This window comes from Rattus norvegicus, chromosome 1 (assembly GCF_021556685.1).
Source record: "Rattus norvegicus strain SHRSP/BbbUtx chromosome 1, alternate assembly SHRSP_T2T, whole genome shotgun sequence".
Classification (NCBI taxonomy): Eukaryota; Metazoa; Chordata; class Mammalia; order Rodentia; family Muridae; genus Rattus; species Rattus norvegicus.
In genome coordinates this window covers 198,187,278-198,214,430 of record NC_141534.1, presented here as the reverse complement: position 1 = coordinate 198,214,430, position 27,153 = coordinate 198,187,278, and the positions used below count along the sequence as shown (strand labels likewise).

At 48.1% G+C, this 27,153-nt stretch overlaps 1 protein-coding gene across 53 annotated transcripts in view; it reads right to left on the bottom strand.

The window, feature by feature from the left end:
- Positions 1-27,153, bottom strand: part of Tacc2 (transforming, acidic coiled-coil containing protein 2) — a 215,980-nt gene that overhangs the window by 57,449 nt on the left and 131,378 nt on the right. For 9 of the 53 annotated variants that reach the window (XM_087560492.1, XM_087560503.1, XM_087560529.1 and 6 more), the window contains exon 1: positions 15,409-15,621. In XM_087560492.1, coding sequence (XP_087416618.1) covers positions 15,409-15,476 — 68 coding nt within the window. In that variant the 5' untranslated portion in view covers positions 15,477-15,621. 53 annotated transcript variants of the gene reach the window in all.

The following is a 27,153-nucleotide window of genomic DNA, read 5'->3' as shown; positions in this document are numbered from 1 at the left end:
CAAATTTAAAAAAAAAGAAAAGAAAAATATGACTGGAAATAAGACATTATAAACAACAGCAAGAAATGCTGTTGACCAGTCACATTTCGCCAGGAAGAAGGGCAGTAACTTTCTACCTGGTCAGAAGCACTAGGAAGCAGACGGGTATTCTCACGCATCCACAACACAACTGGGCCCAGAAAACTTCTCTGCTTGGCCAAGCCATGTACAAGGAGTTCACATCCATCTCCCAGGCTCTCCTGGCCTCTGGGAACATACTTAGCTTTCTAAGGTTTATTTATTTATTCTATAGAAGTACACTGCAGCTGTCTTCAGACACACCAGAAGAGGGCATCAGACCTCACTATAGATGGTTGTGAGCCACCATGTGGTTGCTGGGAATCGAACTCAGGAATTGAACTCAGGAATCGAACTCAGGACCTCTGGAAGAGCAGTCAGTGCTCTTAACCGCTGAGCCATCTCTCCAGCCCCATACTTAGCTTTCTTTATTCACTGGACTAAGAGGTTTGGTATCTAGATCCTGAACTCGAATCAAATGCGAAGAGTCAAGGCCATGCACATGATCGCATTCAGGAAGACGATGTGGTGGATGAGGTAGACGCTCCGAAAGGCAGTGCAAGAAAAACTCAGAAAGCAGTGATGCTTGGCCCAAGCTGGGGCTTCTCCAAGCACCACCTCCCTCAGCACTTCTGAATGGGACGGATGGGGATGCGATAGATAGATAGATAGATAGATAGATAGATAGATAGATAGATAGATATAGAGATACACACACATACATATATATACACACACATATACATATATATACACACACATACATATAAACACACATACATATATACACACATATACATATATACACACATATACATATACACACATATACATACACATATACATACACATATACATACACACATATACATATATACATACACATACATATACACACATATATACACACACACATATATACACACATATACATATACGCACACATATACGTGCACATACATATACACATATACATATACGCACACATATACATACACATACATATACACATATACATATACACACACATATACATATATAAACACACACATACATATAAAAACACACATACAAACACACACACACACACACATATATATATATATATATCAGGGAGAGTTCCGTAAGTGCTGAGTAAGGAAAAGCCCAACAGACCACATTATCTATGTAAATATACATATGGAGCAGATTTAGAGTGATGGAAGATAGGCAAATGTACATAACTTCATACACACGTTTGCATACGTTGATGCCCACGTACAGAGTTATGTATGCTCAATAGAGGCAGCACATAAATGCTGCTTCTGTAATTCAGACACATATATACCGAAGCCTCGGATATCAGAAACGACAGGCTGCCCTGCCATAGGGAAGATGCTGACTCCATGGGGAACACCTCCCATACTGCGGTGGGCTCCGAGGGCTGCCTGGGTTGTTCAGGAAGCTCCTTCAAATCTTATCCACGTGCCGGGCATGATGAATGGGACTCCACCACGGTATACCCACACGGCTGGATCATGGCCAAAGTAATATCAGTTATGGAAAAAATCCAGGAGGATGAGTATGAAACAGCAAGGGTGAAGTGTCCCCTAGCACAGTCTAGGGTAGACACAGCCACCGGAGCCAGACACTCACCACGGATGAAGCTTCCCCTCAGCACGGTCTAGGACAGCGGGGATCGGGAGGGGCTCCTAACACTACCACTGCAAGGGGAACCGCAGCATGTTTTAGATACACAACAGAGAAGGGGATTGGTACCCACATGCCAGCACCGGGGAGGTAGTGCTTCTCCACCTTGGAAGCAAGTATTTCAATGAATAAATACCTATATAAATAAATAGGGCCTATGAGATGGCTCTGCAGGGAAAGGGGCTTGCTACCAAGCCTGATGACCTGGGAGTTTGATCCCTGGAATCTACATGGTGGAAGGAGAGAATTGACTCCTGCAGACAATTGATCTATACCTCCACACAGGTGTCATGGAATGTGTATAAGAAATAAAAAAAAAAAAAACTAAAATGTTAATAAAAATGTAAAAATATAAAAATAAAAAATAAAAGTAAATAAATATAATAAATAGACAAGGTTGAGAAGCAATTGAAGATGCCAGATATCAATCTTTGATCTCCATATGAGCGCACGCGCGCGCACACACACACACACACACACACACACGCGCGCGCGCATGCGCACACACACACACACACACACGCACATGCGCGCGTGCACACACAGGCACACATAGTTACCACCCATGCACACACACAAATGAGTACACACCCACAGAGAGAAGAATTTAACTCAACTTGCACTGAACTTTCTTCTAAAGCCAGAAGCATCACTTCGAAATAGAATGCATATTGTGGGAATGGATACTTTCGACCTTTGATGTAAGGAATTTTGAACTTGAAGCATGACATCTGTCTTAAGAATAAACAAGGCGGCTGGCACCTGTCCAGCCCGAGGCCTGATGAGAGAGAACAGCAGCCAGGTGCCTACTGTCAGATTTATAGTCACTTCTTGCACACAACCAAGTAGCTTGCTGGTAGGTTGGCTGTGAGTGTCTGTTTTGACTCATCTGAGTTGTTGTCAAAAAGCTCTTAACCTTGAAACAGCGATGCCTGCAGTGACATGGGGAATTGTATCAGTTCACTGGAATTTGTTACATGTAACTGAAGTCTAAGATGACTTATTGGCTATCCTATTTAAACCACAGACTATGGTGCTAGTATTTTTGTTGAAGTTAAACAAGCTGGCATGTAAGGACCTGAGACTCTCTTAGAATTACCAAAGTATTTTCCTCCCTGTACCAATTGTATGGTAATTAAAACTCTCCTGAAGTATAACCTGGGATTTCTGCCCTCCCTCTGATACCTGTTACCTTCCCTTCCTTCATGTATCTAAAACCCAGCTGTTTCTCACCATCACAGTCACTGTCCCCACCCCAGGTCTGTCCTCGCATCAGCATCCTGGCCCTGCTGATAATCTCAGAGCAGTTAGAATGATCAACATAAACTGTCTGAACTCAGGGTGAGCCCCCTGCAGTAGCTTCATGAGTCCTCCCTTGTCCCAACAAATGGTCATCATTACCACTGCCCACATCGTAGGCTGCTTGGTAGACTTCACTCTCTACCTGGCTCTCCTGAGTAGTAGGAGCCAGTGTGTGCACTCCACCACTGTCCATCCCACCACCAGCTCATCATAGCTCCCCTTGGCCTGGAACCTTAGCCCTGAGCTCTGGATGACCTGCCCTTTGCTCTTCAGTGTTTGTCTCAATGCCTTGAGAACACAAGGAGGGAAACCTTGCGTTTTGGGAAGTGTATGAGAGTGTCCGGCACTTCTGTCTGATTACCGTTCTTATTAAACTTGATACTTAAGTTTATGATTCTTCACCCACAACTGCTTTAATACCACCCCCACCCGTGTGTGTGTGTGTGCGTGTGTGTGTACACCTGTGTGAACAGTGGGGTTCAGTAAACTCATGAATCATTACTACACTGTAAAGGCTGGTGTAAGTGGGTGAATGCCTACCTACCTCTCGGCCTCACACTTGCAGAGTGCACTGTAACTACAAACACAGCTCCCACGGCCACCCTAAGCATCAATTACTTTTCTCCTGCCCCTGATACAAATCAGGAGACTAAAGCCCAAGGCTGGTAGCAGCCTGTCTGCATTCGGAGCCAAATATGCTCGATTCTATAATTAATAACCACTGTACAGCTGTCTTCCATAAGCTGTCAGGGCTAATTCTTGAAATGCATGTAAAGAAAGTAATTTAATTTATACTTTTATCAGTTCAGAGTTTGTAATAAGGGGCCAGAGGTTGGGCTGACTAAGCTATACTATGTATGAGAAAAGAGCGTGAACCTACTCTAGGGTGCACGATGCCTTAGAGAAATGTGCATTTCCAGGCACTGGGCAAAGCCCACAGGCTGCCTCACTGAGTGTGCTATTCGCAAGTCATCTTCCATTTTCACTGTATGAATTAATTGGCAGGAAAGGGACAAGGGACCTAAGTCCTGTTCTCGTTGTTCAAAGGCACTGGCATAAAATCTGCTTCACCTGTTTGGTTCTTTGTTGTTTTGTTTTGTTTTGAATTCCCAGCCTTTTCCCAGTTCTTTGTTTTGTTTTGGCATTTATGTATTTATTTGCAGGTGAGGTGCGCGGACACAACCTGTGGTGCACACAGCAAGGTCAGAGAACAACTTGAAGGGGTCACTTCTCCCCTTCCACCGTGTGGGTCTCTGGCTTAGGGGTGGGCACCAGCCTGCCTGTCAACAGCCAGTGCAATCAGACAAAAGTGCTGACACTGTGTACAGTCCTTGCTGCAGGGTCCCCCTAGTGTTCCCAGGAGGGCTAACTGCTTCTGTTCTACATCACAGGGAGGGGCCTCGGTGGTCCTGGAGTATTTTCCCTCCAGGGCTGGCTTTGGACACACCAGGAGGTCGTGGTAGACTGTTGTGAGGAGTGTCAGCCAGCTACAGCCCACTCCTCCAGACTTCTCCCCCGCTCCACCCCCTTTTTTAAAAACAGAAGTTGTTTTACTCTCACACCATTTGTCAAAAACCCTCTTAGGTTTCTCACCATGATTCACAGGGAATCAGGTAGTCATTTTCAGAGTTTCCCTGTAACATACAATTTGCTAAAAGCCGAAGTTTTAGATAGGCTGTATCTTTGGCAAGCTTAAATCAAACATCCTTCCCATCAGGGAAACAGCCAAGATTACAGATTCTTACAGTAGAAGAAAAAGGAAGTGGGTAATTTATCTGGGGTTAAAAATGACCAGCTTGGGTCCAGGGCCTCCACTTGAATCCCTCTTTTTGTCTCTTCAGGATATTGGAGTCTGGTTCTTAGAGAGGCCAGCATGTGTCAGCCAGTGGGAGGAGTAGGCTGAGCCACCAAGAAGAGCCTTGTCACCAAAACCCAGCAGGAGGTAACCACAGGAGTTACTCTCTGTACCTGCTGGTCACTGAGAGGAATCTAGTCAGCAGCAGGGCCTCCTTAAATGTGGATCAGATGTGGCTCTCTGAAGCTCCAGAAGCAACGATATCAAAGCCTCTGCCCAACAACCACTGTCATTTGTCCATGGTGGAGGTCACTATGGCTTTTGGGGAGAACATGTACACACCTGTATGTCATGCCAGGTTCTTTGAGGAGAGACTCCTTGAATGCGCGTTCATTTGCATGAGTGACCCTAAGGCTTCCCTGGGGTACAGGGCTGCTGGAAGAGTAAGCATTTAGTCTCCTGGGAAGCTTTGAAGGGCAGAAGTCCAGGGAGGGTAAACAGAGGCTACCTGGGGGTGATGCAGGGTGGGTGTGAGGTCAGGACCTCTCTGTATTTGTAGGGAATGCTTAGTCATAACCACCAGTTCCAGGCTGAGTTGTGTGCTCTATGCAGGGCGAATCTGTGCGGTGCGGTATAGTGTCTAAGGAGGGGTAGCTGGGCTTTGCCTGTGGTTGTGGCTTCGGTTGCAAGTAGAAAATTAAATAAAAGGGACTTAACGAACAAAGCAAAAAGAATTGGGTCTCCTGTGATTGGTGGGAGGGGTTCCACCAGAGTAACTGCCACAGTAGCTTTAGAAAACTGGATTTCCCACAGAGAAACTCCAAACCCCAACCCCTCAAGCCTCAGGTTTGTGTGTTTAACACTACCTCCTCTGAGTACCAGAACTCTGCCCTGAGCCAGAGTTGCCTTTCCCTCTCTGTAACCCCCGACCCTCTAAATATTCTTCAAGCTGCTAGAGGAGTTTTGAGCCTCAGCTTCCGAGCTGCCTCCTCCACCAAGACCTGGAGCCCAGACAGGAGAGGGGAACGCCCTAGGGAGAGCAGGTGCCTCTGCTTGGTCCACAATGCCAATCGACAGCCCAGCATTTGTCTACTGCCCTAAATGGAGGACCACAGGAAGCCTGGTCCAGCTGCCAGAGCGAAGATCTTTGGATGCTGGAGAAAGGCTGGAGAATCGAACTTGAACATCCTGTCCAGATGTTCAAGTTGAGAGAGAGAGAGAGAGAGAGAGAGAGAGAGAGAGAGAGAGAGAGAGTCTGAGTTGCACTTACATAACATCTTGAGTGCTGACCACTTCCAAAGCTTACATTCTCCTACTGACTACAGTCTGGAGCTATCCCTAAACTCCAAGGCCCACCGGTTTCCACAGAAAGGACAGAAAGCGGCCAATGTGTTTTCTCCTTGGCCCTTCTCCAAGTCTGAGCCCATGTGGCCATTGTCAGCTTTGTTTGCATGATAGTGGGCAAACCAGGTACACTTCTGTCCTGATTGGAAGTTGTGAGTTTCCCTTTTGTTTCTCCAGCCAGTGTCACTCCAGGTCATACATGTGACCTGTGTGTTTGGCCTAGGTCAGCAAGGCAAATGGCATGGAGCCCAGGGTGTTCAGAGTCTGACCCACTGCTCCCAAGATAGAGGGGAGAGCACACCCAGAGAACACTGACAAGCTTGTCTGCATTTGGGGCACACTTCCATGCTTTGACAAGTCCTTCCGATAGACACGGACACAGGCTCCACAGATTTTCCCTATGCGGCAGTGCCCATTCAGTGTGGGCTGCCAACCTCAGTTACAACAGTGCGGAGGTGAGGCTGGCATCCCTCCCATTTTGCTTTTGCTGAAAATAAAGAAGAGAATTGCACTGGTCTGTCTTGAGAACCCTGGGGAGAAATCTTGCGGAGAGGGGGGGTTATTGTCTTCTTTGGGGCAGTTAAAATTGTATCTATCTGTATCTATCATTTATCATTATCATCTATATCTGTACCTGGAGTTACAGAGGGTTGTGAGCTGCCTTGAGGATGCTGGGAACCAAACCAGAGTCTTCGGCAAGAGCAACAAATGCCCGTAACTGCTGAGCGTCTCTCCAGCCCCTACTCTCAGTTGTGGTGACCCCCAACCATAAGATTATTTTGTTGCTACTTCATAACTGTAATTTTGTTCCTGTTACAAATTATAATGTAAAGTATCTGATATGAAGGATAGCTAATATGCGACCCCTGTGAAAGGACTGTGCGACCCCTAATGGGGTTGAGACGCATAGGTTGAGAACCTTGACACCAAGCTGAACAACGAAATCCCCCAGCCTATTGCAAGTCTGTGTCCTCTATCCGACATTTCCCATCCCCTTTCTCTCTTAGCCCTTGGCGGCTATGTTCCTAGTTTCCCCTGCTACTCAACTAGTTACTTGCAGAGAAGGCTACCAAGTATCTATAAAGCAAGCCGAAAGCTACAGTGTTACACTGGGAACTCAAGAAAGGCCCTCTGCAGGTAAAGTGCTTCCTCACACATAGTTACTCAAATCCAGTGCAGTAACCGGTGACAGGATGGCCAAATTCATAGAAATATCAAAAACAAAGCAAATAATCATTTGGTACACTCATGATGTCGCCTTGCTTACATCATCCAGCCTAGAAGGAACTTAGCATTTTTATCTTGTGACTGTGGGTGAGATCCAGGGTGATGGTGATTTTTTTTTATATTTTAAAGATGTATTTATTCATGTATGTGAGCACACTGTCGCTCTCTTCAGATATACCAGAAAAAGGCATCAGATCCCATTACAGATGGTTGTGAGCCACCATGTGGCTGTTGGGAATTGAACTCAGAACCTCTGGAAGGGCAGTCAGTGCTCTTAACCACTGAGCCATCTCTCCAGTTCACAGCGGTGCTTTTTTAATACAGCAGAGAGAAAAATCACTGAGTTGCTGGTGGATGGCGAGACGCCATTGGTGTCCCTCTTCTGAACTGTTTGTTAACAAGGAGGCTCCTCACTGAGGAGAGCGGGGACAACACTAAGCCCTATAACCTGCCTGCAGACCTTCCTTTCTGGGTGTCACCTGTCCTTTGTGCTTCAGCTGGGTTTGCACATTACAGCTCCAGTTCCGGCTGAAGGCTTTAACTCTGCTGTTCCTTAGATACTGTTCGTCTCCTGTTTCTCTAAACTCGATGGAGACTGTCATGGCATAGTTGAGTGGGGGTGAGGACTGAAAAGACCATAGGGTTGTCTGAGTTCTTGCGGGCTTTTCCTGAATGTGGTTTAAGGTACCCATGTGTCAGAGAAGTGTGAGAAATCCATCTGCTATACTCAGACGTAGCGTTGTTACTGGTCAGGAATGTTGAAAGATGGCATGGGAGCCACCCAGGGAGATAGGGAAGGCCTGGGTGGGTGAAGGACGGCAGCAGATGAAGACTGATGACCAGCCCTGCGTACCTGGGGTGGGAGGCAAGGGAATACAGGGGAGGATGTACAGGGGAGGAGGCCACTAGCTGACTCCTGGGCTGTCACATGGGCTGTGAGTACCAGGGAGTCTGCCATCACTGAGAGCAAATTAGAGAGCAGGATGGGAGGGATGTGTGAGGGAGTGAAGCTTCCAGAGACCCTGCTGGCCACGGAGGATGCAGGAGGCAGGATCTGAAGGAGCCAGCCCTGAGCTTAGCTCAAACACTGGGAGCTTGAAATGAGTTCTCTGGGATGAGGAGAGGCAGGGGACAGATCTAGCTTCATGTTCAAAGAAAAGAAAAGGTAGAAGAGGATGCGTTTCTTGCCTTGCAGAGTCCCTGAGTGGCCTTTGTTTCTTTTAGAGTTCCATGCTTGGTACATGGGCAGAGCTGGATGGCCTCTGAATTGAGAGCTGCCTGTGGCCTTTAGGATTGTGTGGTATCCCTGAATTTCCCTGAGGTCCTCCCTATTTAACAAGGTAGAAACAATACTTCGAAATGGGCAGTAATTGGGGGCAGAAGATGCCTCCTAACATCGGACTGGGCTGCGGTTCTAGGGGAACTCAAGGCCCTGTGGCATGCTTACAGCTCATCCCAGCACAGGAAGAAATGACAGCATCATGTTGCTCTGTGTCCTTAGTAAGCCCCAGCAATAGGCTCAGCTGGTAAAGATGCTTGTCACCAAGGCTGACAACCTAAATTTGATCCTTTGGCCCCATTTGGTGAAAGAAGAGAATTGACTCCATGCTGTCCTATGACCTTCACTCAATTTTATACACACACACACACACAGAGAGAGAGAGAGAGAGAGAGAGAGAGAGAGAGAGAGAGAGGAGAAGAGGAGAGGAGAGGAGAGGAGAGGAGAGGAGAGGAGAGGAGAGGAGAGGAGAGAAGAGAAGAGAAGAGAAGAGAAGAGAAGAGAAGAGAAGAGAAGAGAAGAGAAGAGAGGAGAGAGAAGAGAGAGACAGACAGAGAGACAGAGACAGACAAAGACATATTAAAAACCAAAGGACCGGGGCTGGGGATTTAGCTCAGTGGTAGAGCGCTTACCTAGGAAGCACAAGGCCCTGGGTTCGGTCCCCAGCTCTGAAAAAAAGAACCAAAAAGAAAAAGAAAAAAAAAAAAAAAAAAGAACCAAAAAAAAAAAAAAAAAACCAGAGGACCAGTGTGAGCTAGATCGCCAAATATCATGAAGTTAGCCACACAAGTTAGCAAGCAGGGTTTCAGAGTTTTAGGGAAAGAGAGCAGCCTCCTTCTAGAAGAAGCTGGGGACGGTAGAAGGCAGGGCAGAGAGGAAGGTACCTGCTGTGGGAGGTGGGGCTGGAAGGGGCAGGTATGGGTGTGCATGTGACCTTCTAAAGTTTATAATGGTGGCCCGGAGAGTGGGCAGGCAATGAGGCCCAACCAAAGGGACTGTGGTCTGGGCTGCCACTTACAGGACAAATACCTCAGGGAGCCTAGACTGTGGGGTTAAAAGGCATCCACGTCCCAAAATTGGACATGGTCCTCCAAAACCACCTGGGAGCTCCAGACTCTGGGAAGAAGGGAACCCCAGATCCTGAACAGGTGAAGGAAGAGTCTTCTTGTCTTGGAGATGCCCCCAAACCCCTCATTTGCTGTGAGCCCTGGTGACAAGAAGCTCCAAGGTGAACAGCAAGGACACATGATGATGGAGAGAAGTCCACCTCAGAATGTCTGTCTGTTTGATGCTAAAACAAAACACAAGGTAAGAGTCTAAGGGCTGGAGCAATGGCTCAGTGGTTAAAAGCACTGACTGTTCTTCCAGAGGTCCTGAGTTCAAATACCAGCAACCACATGGTGGCTCACAACCATCTGTAATGGGATTCAATGCCCTCTTCTGGTGTGTAGCTACAGTGTACTTCTATATAATAAATAAATCTTAAAAAAAAATAAAAATAAAAAGACGAGAGCCTAAAAATAATGAAATTATTTCTCATGGCCTTGGAGCCTAGGAGATCCAACCCTAACTCAGTGCAGGTGAAGGTCCCCTCCTGCCCTTCTAAACATGCCTCACAGTCGCAAGAGTGAGGGGCTCTTTCCTAAGGATGCAAGTTCCTCAGATCTTTATTGGGCTCCCAAAGGCCCTACCCGACCCCACTATGCGGAGGGTAGGATCTCTACAAGCTCTCAGCCACGGAACCCTCTCTCCGGCCCCTTTATGGTGTTCGTGTTTGGGGGTGCTCAGGCTAGGTAGGTCCGCAGTCTCTGAGCAGCAGCACCCAGCCTTTTACTCAGTAAGCCTGAGCTCTCCATAAGAAATCCTAGGAGACATGAGGCTGGACTAGGGCTGTGCCCGGAAGGTGAAGGGCATTCATGTGTATGAGGGCGTCGGCAGCACATACTAGACTGCTCTCAAAGGTTCCTGGGACGAGCAGGAAACACAGGTCTGAGCCCTGTACCAATCACCTTCACAAACAGACATGAGCCAATGATAGATAGCCTATCGGCTGCTTTTTATGAATAAAGTCTTATTGGAACGGTAAGTTATGTATCATCTGTGGCAGCTTTTGTACTGTAAGAGTAGCACCATCTATCACTGACCCTGGATGGTTTCCTAACCCCGTGACTTAACCATATGGAGGATTCAACTTCCTTAAATGAAATTTGTCTACAAGGAAACCTTGTATACTATATGTAATACATACAGTGTATATAACCTTTTATATGTATAGAGTGTAATATTCCTATAACAAGCCCTGCAGACGCTGGTGATATAGCTCAATGGGGAGACTGCTTACCTAGAATGCAGTACACCCAGCACTCCATAAACCGCATGTGGTGGTCCGCATTTGTAATCCCAGCACTACTGAGGTAGAGGCAGAAAGATCACAAGTCCAAGGTAATCGACAGCTATACAGCAGGTTTGAGCCCGGTCTGGATAACTGGACACTGTCTGAAAGAAGCCTGGCAGAGATGGCACAGAGGTTTCTGCTGTATCTGAGTCTCCTCGGCAGGGCTAAGTAAAGAGTGTTTCGCTCCTGCCATGGCATCTGCCTCATCCAGCTCTGTTCCCACGTCTGGCACCGGCAAGCTGCACCCACCTGCCCTGCAGAAACAACTGCTAAGAGAATTCCTAAATACAAACAGAGCACAGTCGTCTGAGCGAACACAACCCATACAGGATGGGCGTGTGAGGGCAGGCCTGACTTAGTCCCTTCTTTGTATTCAAGTGGCCTCCCCTCACTGAAACAAAAGCAGGAGTCTGTGAACAATTGGTTTTCAGGGGGACAACTGTCCTTGATGCCAAGTCCACACTGGGAAGCTTCAGGGGCAAGAACAGAATTGTTCCATACCCTTTGCTAACCCAGAGTGCTGCCCTAGCTCCAGGAACCCATCTAACAAGAGGAGCCAATCATATTTTAGGCTAATGTAGTTTCCTAGGCAACCAACAACATAGTCATAGAAACAGACTGTGGATAGTTGAAAGAAACAGAGCAAGGGATGAGAGGCTCTCCCATCATCGTCTCCTGACTTTGATGTAACCGTCACCCGCAGAGTCATTCATACTTGACTGAAACCTGAAATTCTACCTATCAGCATCAGGGTACCCCCAATCCAAGACCCCAAGAGAAAGGGGTCTTTGCATGACCCCTTGCATGTCCAAGAGTTACTAGGAAGGCCTTGGAATGTTACTGCCCTTCAGGGCCCCCCACAGAGCAAACTTTGAAGAGAGTGGAGGGCCAGAACATAGTGGAACTGGGCAATGGGCCCCAGAGCCAGAGTGGCTACCTAGGATCGATGACGCCCACAGGGAGCCCTTGGGACTCAAGCTTGCACCACACTCAATAGACAACTTTGCCATTTATTCAGTGTGGGAGGGAGGGTGGAGGGAAGGGATAACGACCAGATGTGCCCAGTAATAATATCCAAAGTAAGATATACTTTCTGAAACTCACACTGTCTATAACCTATAATAAAACACTGTGATTTCAAATTTTTACATCTATTTATCAGTGTGTGCTCGTCAACTTGTGCGCATGCACGAGCCATGGAACACGTGTGGAGTCCGCTGTCTTCAACATGGAGGTGGTAAGTATCCAGATCAAGTCATCGGGTTGGGGGGGGGGGGTACTTTTCAGGCTGAGCCATGAAAATAAGAGATTTGCCAGCCCCCAAATCTCTATTTTCTATTTGTTCATCTTTAGTCTTTACCCTCCCTCTGCAGACAGCCATCCTTCCAGTCTCCCTAGCTCCTTCTCCTTTGCCTCTGTGGATCCTCGAGGGACCACAATCCCATAGCGTTCCATGTCTGCAGATGGCTTTCTAGACTCCACCGCCCTGTAAGAGAGCCCCTGCCCTCTTTGTCTCAGGCTGTACTGGCTGCCATGGTTGACTTGGTGGGGGATGTCCCTGGAACTGATGACAAAATGCTCACTGATGCTCCTCTTAGAGGGAGTCACGTCCCCCGGGATTCCCTTGGAAAGAAGGGCAGCTATAAGGCTCATCACAGACATCACTCATCCTCAGTGAGAAGTACTCTAGGGTGGGCTCTCCCTCTCCTCACACCCCGTCAGCCACTTGGAAGTAGTTATTGCTTCTGTGAGAACTTCCTTTCCAGACAGGAAAAAGGAGCGGCTAAAGCAGCAGCCAGTGGTTTCCCGAAGACCTGGACTGAGAGGAGATATAATCGTCTCAGGACTTCTCAAACTCTACCCCAAGCCACATGGGAATCTTTAATAAGCATGGTTTAAAAGGAGATTTGAATCTGAGTGGAGCCTGAGACCCTGCACTTCTGCCAGAGGTTGATGCTATAGCTGGTCCATCACCTCAGGGCTGTGAGGGACTGGCTGCCTCAGACCTTCACACTCTACCTCATGCCCCTCGTCCCACAATCCCACGTGGCTTCAGCCTCCCCAGCTTTCCTCCCTCCTCACCCCACTGTTGTCTGAGAGGGACAAATCTGTTCACTGAGACTACGGAAAAACATCTACAGGCAGCCAAACTTGAAATTTAAGAGAGAACCTTCAAACGAACAAACAAAAGTCCTTGGATTTTTTTTTTTTTTTTGCCAGTTTCACCTTTATGTGTGGTCCTCTGTAAATCAAGCTTTTACTCCCCACCCCCAAAAAAAGAAATGGTCGCTCTAGGTTCCTGCTTCTGTGGACTGGAGCTGGCGGCAGGTGAGTGCACCTGGCCTTCAACCTCGAACCCCTGACACCCGTCAGCTTACAGAGGAAGCACTTCGGCTGCCCCAACTACTGTTTCTGTATCACTTTTGAGCGTGCATTTTCATCTGCACGATGATGAAAACGCCACACCTGCTTGCGCACAGAAGGGCAGCTTTCTTAATGTAGTTTTCTTTCTTTGTTTTTTTGTTGGAGAGAGCACATCTGTAGAGGAAACACTCTGAGAGGGTTGCAAAGGCCAGCCATTAGGAACAACGGCCCTCGGCTATTCCCTTTCTACTTTTCTAAACCTTGGGGGAACAGAGGGTGGGATTTTTGTGAATGACTCTAATGGAGCATCTTAAATTGTACTCTACGATATTTTAGAAGCCTCAAGTGTCAAAAATAGACCAAGCAGACAACAAAAATATTGGATGAGCAACTTCCCTCTCAAGATGGCTGCTGGGCCTCAAGTTTTATTCTATTGCCACTATCCCTACGGGACAAACCCTTAAAGACTACTATCTAAAACAACATGTACCTAACAGAATCTCTCCAGACTCAGCCCTCAGCTCCCAGAACACAAGGCAGTAACTCAACCAGGACAGAAGAACCTTCAGGGCCAGGAAGCTTAATTTCCAATGACTGATGTGCAAGTTTTCCCAAACCTAGGATCTTTTCTGGCCCCTCCAGTGTTTGGTGTCAGGTGTCACTGATTGCCAGTTCAGAGACTTTGGGGGAAAAAAAATGAGGCTGAAATTTTCCTTTCCTGAGTCCTATAGGGCGGTAGGATATTCCACACACCTCACAATACTGCACCTGAGTGGACAGGACAGACCGGCGCAGGGTTCATACCGTAAAAACTCCCCAACACAATGCACCTCCATTGTAAGATACTGCGTTCTCGAGTTACGGGGATGAAGCCACAGGATGGATACACACCTGGTCCTCAGAATGACTGGCTGTTCAAAAGCCAGAGCCTGGCTCACTCAGCCCCGCATGACATCACCCCATGAGTCCGGCTGGCTGTCACTGATGCCCCCACACTCCCCTCCCATGGGGCCCAATACACAGACACCAAAGCCTGCTAGCTGTAAAGTTACCTACCCAATACTCGTAAGAACCCAGACTGCTCTGCCACCCCCACCCTGCGAGTCTCCAGAAACATTCTCCTCTTTTGGGAAAGGGGAGAAGACATCGGAGGGGACGGGCAGGCCTACTTTGGACAGCAGCAGCCTTACTTGCTGAATTGTGATCTGACAGGCAGACCTAGTGCATAAGCCCCATCCCCCCAACCAGCCTGGGTTTGTAATGGAGACAACCTTAACAGAAAGAGCAACTGTAGCAAACACTCCTCAGGATGAAAAGCCACTTCGGAGCACATAAGCACTGTGGTTTGGAGAAAAGATCGGGTTTCTGGATCGATGCATAGTCAGCCTCTGCCTCAACCAATGACAAGGCTGTTTGGCTGTCTTTACTAATAATAGCAGGCGGCCTTGTCCTCTGTGTTAGCAGGAGAGTAGCCCGGTGATGCTTGGACTAGCCCGGCTGAACACGAACGCACTCTGAGCTCCATGCCATCCATCTCTCCTGCCGCGCCAGTTGCTAACCCAGCACTGTTTCCAGCATGCACAATACTCCTAGGAGGAGGCCTTCTCTCCTTGATGCCTCCAGTTCCCTAGCAGGAAATACCAGTGGGGGTAGGAGGGTGGCTGAGGAAAAGATGCAGATAGTGCAGAAGCCCCCACCACGCACCCTGCTGCTGAATAACCAAAACCGAATTCCAGAGGGCTATTTCTCCTCCAGCAGCATCTTGGGGCTACAAGATACTCAGTCCGGCTAAAACACAAAACACTACAAGCAGCAGCCAGCAGGTAAAGCTTTGCAAGGCTTCCAGACCAGCCTAGGCTTCACGCTGCACCACATGGGGGAGAGAAGCACTAACAAAGCCGGGCAGCCTCTCCTCCCCGCGGGGGCTATGGGTGGGCGGCAGAGCACCGCACTTACATGGCCTCAGAAACCTCCAGGTTCAGGTCACTGGCTGGGGCTGGCTGCAGGGACTGCGACCCTCCCATCCTCGCTGAGCCCTGGCGTGCAGGCTAGCCACGAGCAGGGCCAGCGTCCTGGTGCGGTTCCTCCAGCCCGGGGCGGGCCGGCCGGCGGCCGGGGCTGCTGCACTGCAGATGGGAGCAGCTGCTGGCATCCGTGGTGGCGGCGACTGGGAGCAGCAAACGGCTCGAGGCCGGAGCCGGCCCAGGGGGCGAGCACCAAAGCAATGTGCGCGTGCGAGTGCAGCTGGCGGGTGCGCGCCTAGGTGTGTGCGTGAGCGTGGCCGATACGCGTGGAGCTGCCCGAGAGGCGGCACTGTAAGCCCAAGCACTGGCGAGGTCGGAAAGGATCTTCTCTTAAAGCCCCCGGTTCAGCCTGTGTGTAGGGACTTGATGATGTCACCACCACCAAGCGGCCTGACGCCTGCATCTTCACAAAGCTCCAACAACTCCGGAAACTGCTGGGAGGGGGGCGAAGACCCTCCCTCTGCTCACACACTAGGCCGCAGCTTCCCGGTTTAGCCCTAACTGCCAACTAGTTCAGTGTTCTTTTGAGGTGTAAATGTATTACTCATTGGCACTTAAGCAGTCCCCACCACCTCAGCCCCGAGGCGAGGCAAGGCAAGGTGGTCTAGCAATTGATAAAGTTGGGAGCAGGTCCCTTCTCTCTCACTCCCTACCCCCCCACTCCCCCTCCCCCACCCCTAACCCCTAACCGTAGGAGGGCTGCGGAACCAGTAAAACAGGCTGCAGTAGAAATTGAGGACTACACACCTGAACCTTCTTCAGACAGGATGGCTGGGATTAAGACTAAAGTCTGTATCAGGGGCAGCGACCTGGCACAACTTCTAGGCTTCCAGCCCACTAAGGCCAGGCCTCCAAGGACCCTTCATAGTTGAACAACAATGCAGAGTTGGGGCCAGCTGGAGAGAAAGAGCCATAGGGCTGGGTCTGGATTCTGGTCTTTGGCCATGAGATGAATTTTCTACAAAGACAAGCCCTCTTCTATGCACACTGTGCTCCTGAGTCAGGCCCCTCATATATCAAGAATATATAGGGAAAGGTAGCTGTGAGGGACATTGAAAGGCTCACCCCAGATCCTAAACATAGGCAGGCTGGCGTTGATGGAGGGGACACCCAGTGCCAGACCCCATTTCCCTGTTGGGGAGCAGCTCGGAAAGGTCTCCATAGTTGAGCTCTGGGCCTTCTCACTAGAGACTACTTGAAAAGCATTCTATCTCCCTGTAAGTGCCTACAGCCCTCACAGCCCTTTAACTGCAATGGCTTTCTGAGCCCTGAGCGTTTACAACTGAATTCAACCAAAACTACTTACAGGAAAGTGAAAAGACTCTTCTACCTTTTTACAATTCCTCAACAGGAATGGCAGTTAGTACGTAAGAATCATGTGCATTACAGACCCCAAAACAATAATAAGGTGAAGAAAAACCTACCAGTCCATACGATAAAGTCAAAATAAAGCTACTCAACACACTTTAAGATTCCCTCCAACCTACTGACTGCTTCCCAAAAGTGTGGCTAAGAACGTCTGCACAGGCCGGCACATCTGGAATTGCTACTTGCCCACAAGCTACAGAGCTTGAGGACCAGCTGAATTTCCTGGGCTCATATTTCTTCTCTGTGTCAAAACACTACGCCATCAAAATTGCTCCCCGGGAGTCAGTGACACGAAATCTCCAGGAAACACTGAGGTTTCTTTCTGTGTTTAAATGGAGATAGCAAAGGTTGGTGCCAGTCTTGTGGGGAAGGTAACCTCCAGCAGGCAGGGCCTCCCTCCCGGGGAGGCCATCATTCTGCTAACACTACTGTCATCCGGTGGTAAGAATCCTGCAACTTATTTATCCAATCATAGAGGGAGGAGGAGCAGGCTGGGATCCAAAAGAACCTCACAGTGTGTAGTAAAAAGATATTCATTGGCGTTAATATACAGTCTTCCGAGGAAAGGGACCCTTCCCCTGGGCAGTGTGCAGATCTCCGTTAGGTTACTTACACACTGGGAAAAAATGGGGGAAATGAGAAAGAGGGTCCCAGCCCCCAGCCTGAACTAACTCCATTGTGTCCACTGGCTCTAGTTTGCCTCTTTAACTTTCTGCTTCTAGAAATTTCTACAATAGCCCTGGACCGACCGATAAACATCTTTACGACGAAGGACCAACAGAGAGGACCTCCAAGCACGGGCAAGACTTGCAGGACATATCCCTCTCCGAAGGAAGGAGAAAATAGTCCAGGATAGTGAGGCTTCAAAAGGAACAGGGGGGAACTGCTTCATGGGACCCAGACTGTCCCCCCTCAAAGGGGGTTGGAAATTACCTCATGGGACCCAGACTGCCCCCCCCCCACAAGGGACAACAATGACAGTAACATGTTTGGAGCCCCAGGCAGAAGCAGACTGAGATAATGGCCTCCTGGCCTGACCAGGATCACAGGCTGGTTCTCTCAGTGAAGCAAACCTAGTCTTCCTCTTCTTCTGCCCACTCCCTGCCTGTTAGCATTCTGTCTAGGCTCCACCCCACAGTTACCTGGCAACATCCAGGTATGCCTGACTCACTATAAGAGGAGCTGCTTTCCCCCTCCCCTCTCTCTCTTGCCTTCTGGCTCCTGCTCTGTCCTCTTGTCCCTTCCCCCTCTCTTCCCATTCCCCTCCCCCCCTCACTCCATATGCTCACCCCCTGCCTCTATTCCTCTTCTCTCTCTCTGCCTTTCTCTGCCTCTACCCTCTCAACTCCCCTCCCCATCCCCTGAATAAACTCTATTCTATACTATGTGTTCTATACTAGTGTTCTATACTATTCTATATTATGGGCCTGGTGGGGGGAAGGGATGCCTCAGCATGGGCCCAAGGAGGAACCCCCTTCCCCCACACCCGATTACATATCCACCAAAACATATTCCTTCTCTACTTTTTATAAAACACAACATTATCTCCCTTTTTTCTCCTTATAAAATATCAGAGTTTCTGCCAGCCACTGAAGACAGGCTTGGAGTCACTGAATCCTTTATCTGCTTCCCCACACGGCCACACTCAACTCTGCCTTCACCAAACCTTACCTCTCACTGGTGGGCTGGGACTCCCAGAGCTAAGGTGACAGGGTCACAACCAGAGCCTGTTGGGGTTGCTTTGTGCCTGGCAGGCAGGGTCACAGGCTGTCAGGATGTCTTTACCCTTGTAAGTAGGAGGTTTCTGCCAAAAGTGAACACTCTGAAGTGAAACCCATTGGCTATGTGCCCTTGAACCAAATGCCTAAGCACACAGCACCCAAGTACTAGCTGACTGAGAAAAACGGACATGCTGCTCTAGAAGGGTATTGGGAAATGAAGCTAAGTACAATCCATGAACTGTTGGGACCAGGCCCTCCTTTCTAAGGACCATGTTACCTGAGCAGAATACCGTTACGCTAATGTAGTCAAGTGCTTACATTTAGAAACCCCCAAACCGCACAGTCACAATATAGTGACATACTATGTCGTGGATAACATCACCTCACTGATATTAAAACTGTGCCCCCAAATCGTGGTAGAAACAGAGAGCCCTGGGCACCTTTAAAGTTGGTGGCAATTGGACTTCTGCAGTGTGATCCCCTATTGAAGAACCACTCAGACCCTTAACTAAGACTGTCTGATGCTGATCACACACCTGCAAGTTTGTTATGTGGTGATTACCCCAGAGAAAACGAAAAGCTGAAGAAAGTGGGGGAGGGAAAGGGTTGAAATTCCTGTGGAAGCCCTAACCCTTAGATTCCCAGTCCTTTCAGGTGCCTCCAGTGGGGTGGGAGGCCACACAGGTGGTGGCTCTTAATCCCCTGCTTTCCCCACTCCCACATGCTGGCTCCATCCTGGCCTCCCTCTAGGAAACCACAGAGTATGTATGCCCTCTCTAGGAGCACACCAATGGTGCTCACCACTTTCAGATACAGCCTTGATTAGACCCTGACCTCTAACAGCCTTTCTGCAGGTCTTTTAGCCCCATACACATACACTGTCTGGGTCCCTAAGCGTAGGCCAAGCCCACCTAGGTAGGCGCCACTGCCAACTATCCCAAGAGAGTCTAGAGCGACAGATAAACCAGGAAATGCCTCTATCGTGTCTAAAACAATTAGCAATCTACTGTCTATTAATACCCAATAATGTTTCTGGCCTGGCCCATGCACGGTGACTAATTGGCAGCAGTCCTGACTAAGCCCTGTGGCCACAAGCTGAACCATGTGATCCAGGCTCCACATCCCAAGAGGAACAAAGGTCTGGGAGCCAGTTAAGGTCTGGAGAGATGGCTTGGTGGTCCTTCTACTCGTGCAGAAGACTGAGATTTGGTAACTCCAGGTCCGGGGCATCTGGTGCTCTCTTCTAGCTGCTCTGGTCTCTTGCATACATGTGGCACACATACACTAGTGCAGTTTCAACACACATATAAATAAATAAATTATACACACATGTGCATGTGCATGCATGCGCATGCGCACACACACACACACACACACACACACAATTTTGTTTGTTTTCAAGACAGTTTCTCTGTGCGGCCCTGGCTGTCCTAGAACTTACTTTGTAGACCAAGCTGCCAGCCTCTGCCTCCCAAGTGCTGGGATTAAAGGTGTACAGCAACACACCCAACGTAGTTTGGGTTTTTGGGTTTTTTTTTTTTTAAGATTTATTCATTTATTATTTATATAACATTCTGCCTGCATATATGCCTGTAGGCCAGAAGAGGGCACCAGATCTCATTATAGATGGTTATGAGTCACTATGTTACTGCTGGGAATTGAACTCAGGACCTCTGCGAGAATGGTGCTCTTAATTTCTGAGCCATCTCTCCAGCCCCCATTGTAGTTATGTTAAAATAAACCTGATAGCTAAGCTAGACACTGTAGCTTGTGCCAATCATCACAGCACTCGAGTGTGGTAATTGATGGCATTCCGTCTAGGCTCCACCCCACTGTTACCTGGCAACGGCCAGGTGTGACTGACTCACTATAAAAGGGGCTGCTTGCCCCCCTCCTCACTCTCTTGCTCTCACTCCCTTCTCTTTTCTCTCTCTCTCTCTCTCTTTTTTTTTTTTAAGATTTATTTATTTGAATACTGTCACTTTCTTCAGACCCAAAACACACCAGAAGAGGGCATCAAATCCTGTTACAGATGGTTGTGAGCCACCATGTGGTTGCTGGGAATTGAACTCAGGACCTCTAGAAGAACAGTCAGTGCTCTTAACCGCTGAGCCATCTCTCCAGTCCTCTCTTGTCCTCTTGCTCCTGCTCCTTACCCTCTCTCTCCCAACTCCCCTCCCTCCTCTCTCTCCATGTCTTCATGGCCAGCTTCTACTCTTCTCTCACTCTTGCTCTCTCTGCCTTTCTCTCAACTAGCCCCCAAGCCCTGAATAAACTCTATTCTATTATTCTATACTACACCAAATGGCTGGTCCCTCAGGGGGAAGGGATGCCTCAGCATGGGCCCTCAGATGCACCCCTTCCCCCACACCATACCCACCTCCACTAAACACCCCTGGTTTCTTCGATCTTTTTATAAAAATAACAGTAATGCCATGAGAATCAGGAGGTTCAAGATCATCTTCACCTACACAGCAAGTTCAAGGGCTAGCCTGGACTACATGAGATCCGATCTCAAACACTTAAAAAAAAAAAAAAAAAAGAATGTCTGACTTGCCTCTGATATTGCAAGAAACGAATCTAAATTTCCTGACTTGGTTTCAGGTTTAGGGAAGACTAGAGCTGCCATACAACACTTCTTTACCCAGCAATGCTGTGGACCCCTGAGCTGCTAATTACCCAAGCATGTGGGAAAGGAAAGTAGGTCAGATTACTAAACAACCCAGGGGAGAATGCTAAGGATGTACACACAGCAAGCTGGGCGAGCTTCTGCTCCTAACCTGCACACCCACCCACCATACTAGGGTAGTCAGTGAGGAGGCTGGGTAGACCCACAAGGGCCCTTCATGCAAGATGTCATTCAGAGGGCACTATGGCTGCCCATTCACAGCTGCCCCTCTGCCCAGAGTCCCAACACAACATGGTGCCCCACACCCTCTTGGTGCCTGTGCACTGTTCCTGGCAGATGCACTGGCTTGCCTAACACTTGAAGAGTTGGGAAGCCGAGCAGCCCAAGCCTAGCGCCCCATCATCATGTGAGCAGGAGCCCAGCAGGGCAATGCAGCAACAGGATATCTGACTGTGGTCAGGAATGGCGCATTGCTGGGCTCTCTCCACACAGATGTTACAGATCTGGGCTCCTTGATCCTGGACTTGGAGAGAGATACTCTCCTATCACCCAGCCTCACTCAAGTCCAAAAAGATGTCTGCAACCTTAAAGGCAAAGTCCCCATTCTACCATCAGGCATATGTATGTACATGCGCATGTGCATATGTGTATACATGTGTGCATATGTGTGTGCATGTGTGCGTTTGTGTGTGCATGTGTGTGTGCATGTGTGCGTTTGTGTGTGCATGTGTGTGCATGTATGTGTGCGTGTGTGTGCACATGTGTGTGTGCATGTGTGTGTCCACTGCTGGGGATGACACCTGCACCCTTATACTTGCCAGGCAAGTACTCTACAACTTGTCTGGAATCCTCAATCGCTCCCCACGGTTCTCTTGCTATCTCCTTGAGAAGGAGATTATCATGTCTTCCTTCGCACCAGTTCTCTGATTCCACATGAGACCCTTCACATTTTATATCAGACTACTCTTCCTGGGAAAAACATCACTTTAATGCAGTTGTGGCAGAAGCTGGGGGTTGAGGTCTTACTGTTAGGCCCCAGGAGAGAAACCAGGACATGCTAACAAAGAATTCAGTGATGAGAGCTGAGATTCATTCTTATTTTAAAATAAAGAAGCCATGATACAATGTCAGCTAGCTATAGGACAGGAGAATGGATGAGAAGGAGAAAAGGAGAGAAGGAGGATGGAAACTGGTCACGGAAAATCACAGGGCTATACAACAACACACTAAATGAGTACTGGAAAGTCACTCACATGTAAAGAAATCAGTAACACAAACACCACAAAATTAAACATCCCCAAATCCTGCTTAAATCAATCAACTCTACTCTTTTGAGAAGGAAATAGTAGGTAACATTCCTGAGTGAACTGTTGCAAAGCATATAAACTTTCCATCCAAGCAAAAGAAAACATGGTAGAAAAGGACACTGGGAGAGGGAATGGGGCTGGCTCTGAAGTACTGAACTAGGCCTTGGAGGTGGCTACAAGTCTGGTTCTAAGTTCCCAATAGGCCAAAAAAAAAAAAAAAAAAAAAAAAAAAGTGATCAGTTATACCATTCATAAGAATCTAACAGATGGTTGGGGATTTAGCTCAGTGGTAGAGCACTTGCCTAGCAAGCACAAGGCCCTGGGTTCAGTCCCCAGCTCCAAAAAAAAAAAAAAAAAAAAAAAAAAAGAATCTAACAGATTAGGCTGGAGAGATGGCTCAGTGGCTAAGAGCACTGGCTGCTCTTCCAGAGGACCTGAGTTCAATTCCCAGCAACCACATGGTGGCTCACAACCATCTGTAATGAGATCTGATGCCCTCTTCTGGTGTGTCTGAAGACAGCTACAGTGTACTTATATATAATAAATAAATAAATATTAAAAAAAAAAAGAATCTAGCAGACCGGGAATGTTGTCAGACTGACTGCACAGCATATCTGAAGCTCTGGGTTTACTCCCTAGCCCTTCATTAACTGATTGTGGCACAGACTGATAAGCCTATCACACTCAGCAGTTAGGTGCAAGGATGTGAAGTTCAAGGTCATCTCCAGCATCATAGCAAGCTCCAGGCCAGCCCAGGCCAGTTCAAATCTTTTCCTAAAAGCAAGCCTTTTTAAAAAAGAAGTTTGTAAAAGGGGATAGGGAGATGTCTCAGTGGATAAAAACACTTGCCACACAAGTGTGAGAACTGAACTTCAGATCCACAGAACTCATACAAGCTCTGGGCATGCATAGCACCCTACCCTACCTATGATCCCGGCACACTAAAGGCAGGGACTGGAAATTGGCAGAGCAATTGAGTTCAATTCCCAGCAAAATGACATGCTCTGGGTTCAATGAGAGACTCAGTGCCAACATATAGGGTACAGAGAAACTAGGAAAGACACTCAAGATGGGCCTCCAACCCACTCTCCAGGCTGGGTACATGTGTGCCTGCATACATGTGAAAATACACATGCGAACACTCACATCCATGACACATGCATGAACACCACTCACACGCACATACACAATAAGTAAGTAAAAAAATTTAAAGGGCTGGAAGGATGGCTCAGTGGTTAAGAGCACTGACTGCTCTTTCAGAGGTTCTGAGTTCAAATCCCAGCAACCACATGGTGGCTCACAATCATCTGTAACGGGATCCAATGCCCTCTTCTGGTGTGCCTGAAGACAGTGACAGTGTACGCATTTATAATAAATAAATAAATCTTTAAAAAATATTTAAGAAGTAACAAAAAGAATCACTCTGCAGATGAACACTTTTTTTTTTTTTGCTATTGACATGCTGGTTACATGCACTCTCTCCTAAGTCCTCTGCCAGGGGACTGAATGTATACAGTGGAACATAACTTCTACAATGTCCTACCACCAACCCAGTGTTCAGCGGGCACACCAGGAGCTACCGAGCTGCTCCCTGCAAATCAACATGAGGAAACTAGGACATTTCCTAAGGAGGTAGGTCTCCTGTACTGAGAGCCCTACCTGCCAAGTCTCCATAGCAACAAGGTGCGCCGTGATGTTTGACTAGTTGCTCCGCCCTGGACTGAAAGTCCCCACCTTTCATGTCTCCATGGCAACAAAGTTACACACAGGCAAGCAAAAGAAACCACCAGGACCACATGTATGTCAGCAAAGTCCCTGATAAACCTGATCACTTCTCAACTAGCCATTTCTGTTCAGTAGCCTCTTGGGAGACGTTCACTGTCAGTGACCACAAGGCAGAGCCACAACCTGGCATAAGAGACACAAAAGAAATCCTGGCAAAAGACTCAGTGCCCACCAAAGTCCTTGAGCAACTAGCAGAGGCAGGTCTGAGTGTGAACAAGGGATCCTGGCTAGGGTGAGGACTAAAGGTGACTTCAGAGAAGACAGAGGCGTTGAAAAAACCAAGGGGCTCCTGTGGAGTAAGTGAGCACCATGCACAGCAAAAGTCAGGAGAAAGTAAGAAATGTGCAAAAGCCCTGAAACCAGTAGGAAAAAATGTGGCCCAAATTCCTCATTCACTGTGAGCACTTACAGACGGACACCATCAAAATCTACAGTAGCAGTTCTCAACCCGTGGGCTACGGCCATGAGAAGGTTAAACATCAGACATTTACACTAGGAATCATAACAGTAGTGAATTACAACTATGAAATAGTAACAAATAATTGTATGGCCAGGGGTCACCACACAATGAGGAACTGTATTAAAGGGTCTCAAGCGTTAGGAAGGTTGAGAACCACTGAGCTGCAGCTGCTAAAGCGAGACAGTCTCAAACATTTCCCCGACTATTGGTGGCGAAATGTGTATTCATTCAGGGCGTTCGTTTTTTTTTTTTTTTGGTTCTTTTTTTCGGAGCTGGGGACCTAACCCAGGGCCTTGCGCTTCCTAGGCAAGCGCTCTACCACTGAGCTAAATCCCCAACCCCCAGGGCGTTCGTTTTAAATAACTCCTCTCAGGTAACAATTTTCTTCAGGCTCTACCAGACACTCTTTCCTGGAACTAACTTTATAGACCTGATTCTAAATAAAAACAAGCAGGTTGACCCAAAACGAGCCTTTGGCTCAGTAAAACCTACCGTCCTAAGTCCAGGTTCCTACTTAGAAATAAAATCAAGGTATTTTTTCGTCACCAGTGGACTCACCTGGGCCAGGTAATTGCTTCTGTCTAGGTTTGAAAACACAGCCAGCGCTGGCCATCTTTCTCCTCAGTAGCCTTTTACAGTAAGAATTTCATACTAGGTTCCTAAGCGAGCTTTAACGTGTCTGCTTTGACTGTTGCTGTGTGGATCCTCTGAGTTCCTCTGGCTCTTAAGCTCTTGGTCTTGGAGACCTTTTGTACTAGGAATAAAAAGGCCTTTTAAGAAGAACATTGGGGTGTAAGCAGAGCCGAGAGTGGATACAGCCAGGATGGATACAGAGCTGGTTTCCCCAGCCAGACTGGAGAAACAGGCTAAGCGTGGTCACCTGCCCATCTCCAGGACAAGAAGTTCTTAGGGCTGCAGGGAAGCCACTGGGGATGAAAAGGCCTCCCAGATGAGCATGCTTTAGCAAATCCAAAAGCCCCAAGCCTTGTGTCTTCCCTCCAATGAGAGCAAAGAGATAGCAGGCTGTTCGCTGTGGGATAGATTCTTTTTCAAGCCTCACGAGCCATCAACACAGCCTGGCACCCTGCCATCACTCCTTGTGGGCAGTGCAGTAGAAACCAGGCTCAGGACTGCTGACTCAAGGCTTCCTGAAGAAACAGAAATCCAGAGCGCTGGGCCAGAAATAGTAGCCATGAGAATCTACAGAGAGCATGTCTGTGGGCAGAGTGAGTGAATGAGTGTGTCAGCATACACATGGTGTGTGTGTGTGTGTGTGTGTGTGTGTGTGTGTGTGTGTGTGTGTGTGTGTGTGTGCGTATATGTGCCTGTGTTACCAAGTCCTAAAAATATCACCTTCTTTCCATAAAAACCCCAGAAGCCCTATCTGTAACTCTCTCCTCACCCATGTTCCCATTGCTGGCTGAACCAGCATACAACGGTCTGGAGATGCCAGCTGTTTTGCTCCCCCTTGAATACTTAGTTCTTTGGGAATTGATTTGTTGTATGTGAGAACACTGTAGCTGTCTTCAGACACACCAGAAGAGGGCATCGGATCTCATTATAGATGATTGTGAGCCACCATGTGGTTGCTGGGATTTGAACTCAGGACCTCAGGAAGAGCAGTTGGTGCTCTTAAACTCTGAGCCCTCTCTCCAGCCCCAGGAATTGATTTGTACACATGAAGACAATTGTCCTGTGGCCTCAGACTGACCTGAGTCTTGCCCTGTCTTGCTGACCCTATGGAAATGTTGGGAAAGACCCCAGGGCATAGACATGACCAGGCTAACTAATGGATCTCAGAGTCTCAGATTGTCATGGTTCCCATATGCAGGGTCACCACTACACCTCCAGCACCTGGATTCAGGCTTAGCCAGAGGAGGCACTCCACAGACATGAGTGGATGGGTGAATGAGAAAATGAGCCACAAGACAGACTCAGGCCCTCTCTAGAACATAGCTACCACCATAGTTCAGGCCAACACTGTCTCCTACCTGAATCATGGTGACAGCCACATGATCCTCTGACCTCTGACCTCTGCTTTCCATCTACCCTCCCCTACTACCAGAAATCATCCTAAATTAAATTCCATCCCAACTCTCCCTTGCTTAAAGAGAATGGATGGATTTCCTTTTTCAACATCTTGGGTCCCAGTGGCCCCCAGGACCAACCACAACCTCCTGCCATTCCAGAACTAACCTGAAACTTTGCCCATAATCTAGGTACCCTCCATCAAGCCTCTCTGGTTTCTCCCTGTCTGCTGCGGTCTTTGGGCTGCTCCACACCCCCAGAGGTGGTTGCCTTTCTTCATTCTTTTTTTTTTTTAAGATTTATTCATTTATTATATATAAGTACACTGTAGCTGTCTTCAGATACACCAGAAGAGGGCACCAGACGGTTATGAGCCACC